The sequence below is a fragment of the Mus pahari genome, chromosome 21 (genome assembly GCF_900095145.1).
Source record: "Mus pahari chromosome 21, PAHARI_EIJ_v1.1, whole genome shotgun sequence".
Classification (NCBI taxonomy): domain Eukaryota; kingdom Metazoa; phylum Chordata; class Mammalia; order Rodentia; family Muridae; genus Mus; species Mus pahari.
In genome coordinates, this window is record NC_034610.1 from 19776390 (window position 1) to 19784986 (window position 8597).

Genomic DNA, 8597 nt, shown 5'->3' on the forward strand with positions numbered 1-8597 from the left:
AACTCACTTTGTAGACCAGGCTGGCCTCGAACTCAGAAATCCGCCTGCCTCTGCCTCCCGAGTGCTGGGATTAAAGGCGTGCGCCACCACGCCCGGCTATGGCATAGATTTTTATCACAAGTAACAAGTTACCTTTTTCCTGATGCTTCTCCTGCCTTGAGAGTATTGATTAGAATGGGAGGGAATTCCATCCTCCTTGCTGACAGTCTGGGCCATGAACTTTAAGGTGCTGACAGATTTGCTTGCTGCAGCCCTTTTAGCAATTGCTCCCTTCATTGTCTAGCAGTTCTATTAGGACATCAAAAACATCCGTTCGTTTGCCCATGAATTTACAAGTCTTCATAGAATGCTTTATATACACCAACAATGTATTCTAGAACAAGACAATCTTCAATCTTTTCTAGAACAAGGCAGGAGACAGTGGAAGGCCAGTGGATGTAAGGGCAGCCATGATGTTGGATATTGGAACACAGGATGCAAAAGCACAGTCTTTGTTCTCAAGGATCCATCCTCCATCCGAGAAAGCATGTTGATAGGACACCTCCTCTACTTGCCCAAGGGAGGTGGAGGAATCTAGACACTATCACAAGTAGTGGAGTGTTGAAGGAGGATTTTACAACTAAAGACAGCTGTACTGGAAGCTGGGATCTTAGGATTGAAGGGTTTTATACACCCTTTGAAGTGACATTCTTGCCTTACAGTATGCCACCTAACTACTCCTGAGAAAACTCATATTCTAATTTGAGGAACAAAGCTTTAAAATAACATTTAAAAACCATTTCTAAAGCTAGCCATGGAGTTGGGCCTGGTAGTTCAGACCTTTAATTCCAGTACTTGGGAGGCAGAGGCAGGTAGATCTTTGTGAGCTCAAGGCCAGCCTAATCTACATAGTGAGTTCCAGGGTAGCCAGAGCTACGTAGTGAGACCATGTCTTGAAAAATACCAAAAAAGCAAAAAAATAAAACATAACAAAAACCCACCACCAACAACAAAAATAAGCTAGCCATAGTTATACATGTCTATAATCCCAACGCTTGGGGGTTGGTAGAGGGTTCTGAGATTACAATTTAATTATTTATTTATTTATTTATTTAATTTTTTCAAGACAGGGTTTCTCTGTGTAGCCCTGGTTGTCCTGGAACTAGCTCTGTAGACCAGGCTAGCCTCAGACTCAGAGATCCACTTGCCTTTGCCTCACAAGTGCTGGGATTAAAGTTGTGTGTCAACACCACCCTATCAAATACAATTTTTACAGTAAATAGAAAGAGAAAAGAAATGAATATAATATTCAAAAATTTTGCTGGTCAAGTCTGGTAACCTGAATTCTATCTCTGGAACCTGTAAAAATAGGAGAGGACCAACTCAAGAACATTGTCCTCTTACTTCTACAGGAAAGTAGTGGCTTGTGTGCCATCCCCACCCCGTGTGATACCCCACCGTATGTGACCAGTACACTGTAATGATAGCAATAAATACATAAAATTATGTTTTAGATGTACTTATTATTTTATTAGTGTTTTGCCTGCATATATGTATGTATACCACACATGTATCTGTTGTCCTCAGAGACCAGAAGATGGCACTGAATCACGGAACTGGAGTTACAGTTAGTGTGATCCACCACTTGGGTTCTAAGAAACAAGCTTGGGTCTCTACAAGAGTAGCAATTCTTAACCACTGAGCCATGTGTTGGGCTCCTAAAATTATTCTTTTTAATTAAGAAAATGAATAAAATTATGAAAAATGAAAAACATAAAATAACTTATAATTGTATCACCTAGAAATAACATTTCCTCACATCTATTCTTCCAGATAGCTTTACATATTCATGTTTTTCAGTTTAAGAGTCTTAGACCACAGAGTTTTCTTTTTTTTTCTTTTTCCTTTTTTTTTTTTTTTTTTTCCGAGACAGGGTTTCTCTGTGTAGCCCTGGCTGTCCTGGAACTCACTCTGTAGACCAGGCTGGCCTCGAACTCAGAAATCCGCCTTGCCTCCGCCTCCGCCTCCCAAGTGCTGGATTAAAGGCATGTGCCACCACTGCCCGGCAACCACACAGTTTTCTAAAGCTGCTCCTCACTATAACAGCTAGAACATCTCTCCATGTTGATTCACCTTGACTCACATGTTAATGGTTTAGTGATAATTCCGTTGAATTGCCTTCTTTTGTGGTGTTTGGTTTTGCAATTAAAATAATTCTAGATGTTTTGAAGTAATTTAAAAGATAACTATTTGGCTTTTTCCTTATTATGCATTTTCAATTTAAGATACACCAGAAGCCAATATCCTACTGAATTATATAAGAGAAAATAAAGAGACAAATGTAGCTGATGAAATTGACAGTTATTTGAAAGAATCCGTAAACTGTAAGTGACATGGGTGAGAGAGGGAGGTTGGAGAGAGATTATTTTTCACGGTTGGGGCATCAAACCCAGGATATCATGCATTCTAAGCAGAAGTTGTTTCTTTGAGTTATATACTTAGCTCCTTTTTGATTTCTTTTGTTGCATTTTTTAGAGTTTTTTGTTGTTGTTGTTGTTGTTTTTGCCTTTTTTTTTTTTTTTGAGACAAGGTTTTACTTTGTAGCTCTGGCTGGCCTGTAACTCACTATTTAGATCAGGCTGGCCTTGAACTCGCAGATCTGCCTGCCTCTGCCTCCCCAATACTAGGATTAAAACTGTGAGCCACTACACCTGGCTTTAATGTTTTTATTTTATATATATAGGAAGTTTAGTCTGCATGTATATCTTTGTACCTTATGTACCTGTGGAAGCACGAGAGGGCATTGAATTCCCTAGAAATGGACTTGCAGACGGTTGTAAGCCACCATGTGGGAACTAGGAACTGAACCTAGGTCTCTTAACCACTGAGCCATCTCTCCAGCCCCTATTTTTTAATGGGGGAACTTATATTAATAATGACCAATCTGAGAGAGGTGACAACTCTCTCCTTAGGCAAGTGCAATGTTCACAGGAGCATTACATACACAAAGCCCTGAGCTCAGTCCATATGTGCATTTCAAATGTTCTAGATGAGCCTTTTGCACGCCCTAGTCTTCCTACATTTAATTATTTTAAAATTCTTTTTACTTATTCTTCTCTCATACAATACATCCTGACCACACCCTCCCTCCCTCCTCTCCTCCCAGCATCCCCCAAACCTCCCCTCTCCCTCAGATCCACTTCTCCTCCATTTTCCTTCAGAAAAGGGCAGAGCTCCCAACGATATCAACCAAACCCATAGCTAGCTGCAGTAATACTAGGCACAACCCCTCATAGCAAGGCTGGGGGAGGCAACCCATTAGAAAGAAAGCGATGCCAAGACCAGGCCAAGAGTCAGATGCTCCTCCTCCTCCTGTTAGGAATCCCACAAAAAGCCCAAGCTAAACCATCACAGCACATGTGCAGAGGATCCAGTGTAGACCCATGCAGGCAGGCAGGCAGGCAGGCAGGCAGGCTCTGTGACTGCCTCCTCCGACTCGAGCTCCCTGCCTAGTTGACACTGTGGACGGTGTTCTCCTGTGTTCTCAACCTCTCTGGCTCCTATAGTCCTTCCTCCCCTCTTCTGAAGGGTTCCCCGAGCCCTGCTTAGTGTTTGGGTGTGGCTCTCTGCCTCTGCTCCCATCACCTGCTTGTCTATTGGGATGTAAGCCTTTCTTCTATCTTAGAACTTATATGAAATTATAATACTTGTTTTTATTGTTTTTATTTTTAGTAAACACAATAGTTAATGTCTATACAGTGGAACAGTTAAAAGTAAAAGCTTTGAAAAGTGAAGGAAAAGCTGATCCTTTCTATGGCATCCTTTATGCTTACATTTCTACATTGAACATTGATGATGAAACTACCAAAGTAGTTAGAAATAGATGGTAAGTAAACATTATTTTCAACAAATTCATGAAAAATAATTACTGTCAATAAAGTCAAGTAGTTACAGCTATTCTTTTCTTAACAGTGGTTGTATGAAAGATTTTATGTAAATAAGCCATAATTAAATGTTTCTGTGACAAAATATTTATGTTCTGTGCTGTATAGTTTTATGTCAACTTGACAAGGTAGAGTTATCTGAAAGGAGGGAACCTCAATTGAGAAAATTCCTACGTAAGATCAGGCATTTTCTTAACTAGTCATTAATGGGGAGGGCCCAGTCCATTGTGGGTGGGGCCATCCCTGGGCTGGTGGTCCTGGGTTTTATAAGAAATTAGGCTGAGCAAGCTATGAGGAGCAAGTCAGTAAGCAGCACTCCTCCATGACCTCTGAATCAGCTTCTGCCTACAAGTCTCTGGCTTCTCTGAGTTCCTGTTCTAGTGTCCTTTCATGAGGGACTACAGTGTATAAGAAAAAGCCGGGTAAAACCTTTCCTCCCCCCCCTTGCTCTTTGGTTTTAGTATTTTATCACAGCCCTAGAAACTCTAACTAAGACGGATTCAGACAAACATAAAACCCCACACAATTCTCAACCAACACACAAGAGAACAGAGAAATCTTTCTTGTCCTTTGTCCAGTGCACCCGAGAAGTCACCTTACTCCACAGCAGGTGAGGATCGTGAAGTCATCAGTCTGATCACCTTATCAACGTTCCCCCAGATTTACACAGAGTCATTTGTGTATCTATGTTCTAGATTTTTGTCACAGAGTGGGTTTGTATATCTAGTTTCATGGTAAAGATAAATAACCTGTGGTATTTTAGAACATCTTAAAATATTATTGGAATGTTCTGAGATAATTCTCTAGATGTCAAATTTGTCACTGAGGATCATTATCTTTTGAATAACATTTGTTTCTTTTCAGTTCCAGCTGTGGTTATATTGTAAATGAAGCCTCCAATACTTGTACAACTTGCAACCAAGATTCCTCCAGATTTAAATCTCTTTTTCTCAGTTTTGATGTGCTAGTTGATCTTACTGACCACACTGGAACACTCCATTCCTGCAGTCTCTCGGGAAGTATTGCTGAGGAAACTTTGGGATGCACGGTAAATAGCAGAAAGGAAAAAATAGCTAGAAATATTTCTGATATTCTTGAATATTCTTCCTTAAAACTCTAGATTATTTTGTTGACCATTTGAAGAGATCTTAGGAAAAGCCATTTTGGTTTAAACATACATATTTAATTTTTTCCTTTCAAATGTTGTATTTTATGTGTGTGGACTTTAACTGCATGTATATTTGTGCATTATATGCCTGCCTGGTGCCTACAGAGGCCAAAAGAAGGCATGTGACCTTCTGGAATTGGAGTTGAAGGTGGTGGTGAGCTGCCGTGTGAGTGCTGGGGCTGACCTTAGCAGTCTCTGCAAGAGGGGCGAGTGCTTTAATCACTGACCCCTCCAGCGCCACACGCCATCTAACTTCCATGGACATGTGACCCTCAGCGAAACAGAGGGCTAAATATGACATTTTAGGACAATGTCCTGTTCTATAGCTCAGACTAGTCTTTTGTTTGTTTTTCAAGATAGAGTTTATCTGTGTAGCCCTGATAAATTCAGAGATCTGCCAGCCTTTGCCTCCTGGGTACTGGGATTAAATATATGTGCCAACACCACCCAGATTAAATATAACATTTTATATAGTCAGGTATAATGGATAAAACATAGTGGAGATATTGGTCAGGCATGCACTGGCTGCTCTAGAAGTCTGTATTGGCCATATCTTTCCTACCCAGCTTTATAGCATGTTCACATTTTGTCTGCTGTGCAGCTAGGAGCAGCAGCAGACGCATCGAGACCGGCACGTGCTTGTTAAACTAGGTCACAGCTGAGCTAGTGGCACATGTCTATCATCCCAGCACTTGCAAGGTATAGGCAGGGGGTCATGAGATCAAGGGCATCCTTGGGTGCACAGTAAATCTGTAGCACAGCATGGCCGATATGAATCCAATCTCAAAAAAAAAAAAAAAAGGAAAAGAAAAAGAAAAACAAAGATTATAAAAGTTACTATTAAATGTTGGCTCAGAATTCTGAGTCAATTTATTGTGAGGAATTTTCCCTTTTGAATCCTTGACTAATGATTCTGTTGATAGTTTTTCATGGGTCATCTTCCCTGTCAAAGGAATTGAGCTTTAACGATGTGAGTAAACTTGTATCTCTAATAAGCAAGTGCTTCACAGTGTTGTTACCTCTGTCTATTTACCAAACACTTACTTGATCTTTTGTTTTTAACCAGATAAATGAGTTTCTCTCAATGACAAGTGAACAGAAAACAAAGCTGAAGTGGCAACTTCTTTTGGAAAGAAGCAAAATTTATTTAAAAGTGAGTGTAATTTAGAGTAGCATTATTTTGTTAATTCAAGCAATAAAAAAAATCTTCATAGGAGATTCTTTTTCAGAGCTGAGGATAGAACCAAGGGCCTTTCATATGCTAAGCAGATGCTCTGCCACCAAGCAGTACCCAGTTTAGGAATGGGCTGTCATTAACAGTGTCAATTCCAGATGTACAGAAGGTCTTGTCTGCCAAAGAAACAATGGAAATAGCCATAGAATAAAGGGAGTTAGTTACCAGTGATGCTTAAGTGTCAAGAAACTTCCCTTTAATGAAAACTTCAAGACAAGGCAAGAGACATCACAGTAAAATTGGGCTGTCCCCAGTCCTGCCTACCTGTTTGACACTGTGCTTTGATGAGTGAGAGGTTGTGAAATAGAGTTCAGTGTCTTGTGTCTAGGATGACATAGATGTGGTGTGAACTACAGCCTCCCCTGTCCTCAGCCCATGCAGCCCTGGATACGAGGTCACTTCACTTAGCCTGTGTAGCTATGTGAAGGGTCAGCACCGACTCCTGAGACACTCCCTAGTGTTAGAGGATCAGAGAGTCTTAGTATTGAAGCTGTGGAGGGCAGGGGAGTCTGACAAACTCTTGTCCCCTTGCCCAGGTCACTGGTGAGAAGACAACCGCCAGGGTCCCTTCCTTCCTGCCACGCCTTGTAGTGCTTTCTCTTGTAATCTTAGATGTTACTGAGCTCCAGTTTCTATTTGCTGATATTTATTCTATTAGAATTTCATATTGAACAAGCAAAGATGTTCATGAGCCTACATGCCATTAGTAGTCAGAGCAATGGCATCCTCTTGTACTCTACAAATGACAGAGCATGGGAGTAGAAATGTCCACACTTTGATATAACTATGATGACTCCTTCTGTGGTCTTGTGAATGCTGTTTCTACTTCACCACAGCCTCATAGAGGCTGTAATAGTTCCAAATGGTCTTTTCTAGGCACCTCAAGATATATCTGAATAGACTGCAGACATGGAGACAGTAACAGCCTCACCAATATCTCTAGAACCTGGGTTTAAGGTTGTAGTAACCATGGATACCAGACCCCTGGAGAAAAGTTAGTCATACACTGCTTCTCCTATGTCTGTGTGAACCCACAAAATGTTCTGTTCCATCATCATAAGAACACACATGACCTTGCTAATGAGCTTGATCATTTTAAACAACTTATATTTATGTGTGTGGGTATTCTGCCTGCTCATATAGCTATGTAGCATGTGTGTGCAGTACTTTCAGAGACCAGAAAAGGACATCTGATCCCATGGGCCTGGAATTACAGATGGTTGTGAGCTACCACATGAGTGCTGGCTAGTGAACTAGGGACTTCTGCAAGAGCAGCAAGTATTCTTAATCACCAAGCCATCCCTCTAGTCCTTTGGATCACTTTACATTCATGGAACATGTATAAAGTTTTACACACGTACAACATATTGTCCTCAAGTACAAGCATATTGGATGTTTCCAAAACATATGCTTAAAAGATTGTACTTGGGGTAGGGTGGGGTTAGTGCTGAGGCTATGCCTAAGCTGTTAAGAGCACTGACTACTCTTTCAGAGGACCTGAGTTCATTCCTAGCACCTACATGGGGCTAACAGCAGTCTTTTAACTCCAGTTGCAGGGGATCCAATGTCCTTTTCTCGTCTCTGAGGGTACCAGACATGCAGGCGATGTACAGGCATGCATGCAGGCAAAACACCCATGTTTGTGTAAAATGTCTAGTTTGTTTTGTTTTGTTTCTTTTGAGATAGGGTTTCCCTCTGGGCTTGGACATCACTGTTGACTGGTTTTAAACCAAGGCTATTCTCCTGCCTCCGTCTTTTTTTTTTTTTTTTAGCTTTATTTATTTATGTATATGAGTACACTGTAGCTGTACAGATGGTTATGAACCTTCATGTGGTTGTTGGGCTCTGGTCCATCCTGCTTGCTCTGGTCGGTCCTGCTTGCTCCAGCCCAAAGATTTATTTATTATTATAAATAAGTACACTGTAGCTGTCTTCAGACGCACCAGAATAGGGTGTCAGGTCTCATTAGGGATGGTTTTGAGCCACCATGTGGTGCTGGGATTTGAACTCAGGACCTTTGGAAGAGCAGTAGTCAGTGCTCTTACCTGCTGAGCCATCTCGCTAGCCCTTGCCTCAGTCTTCTTTTTGTTTTTTTTTTTTAAAGATTTATTTATTTATTAACTATATGTAAATACACTGTAGCTGTCTTCAGACACTCCAGAAGAGGAGTCAGATCTCATTACGGATGGTTGTGAGCCACCATGTGGTTGCTGGGATTTGAACTCAGGACCTTCGGAAGAGCAGTCAGTGCTCTTAACTGCTGAGCCATCTC

The 8597-nt window shown here is 41.1% G+C and overlaps 1 protein-coding gene across 1 annotated transcript in view; it reads left to right on the forward strand.

Annotated features, from left to right (window-relative positions):
• Meiob (meiosis specific with OB-fold) overlaps positions 1-8597 on the forward strand; it is a 36866-nt gene that overhangs the window by 26910 nt on the left and 1359 nt on the right. Inside the window, exons 10-13 of the mRNA XM_021221697.1 lie at positions 2265-2363; positions 3712-3865; positions 4788-4971; positions 6158-6244. Coding sequence (XP_021077356.1) covers positions 2265-2363; positions 3712-3865; positions 4788-4971; positions 6158-6244 — 524 coding nt within the window. The remainder of the gene's footprint in view (positions 1-2264; positions 2364-3711; positions 3866-4787; positions 4972-6157; positions 6245-8597) is intronic.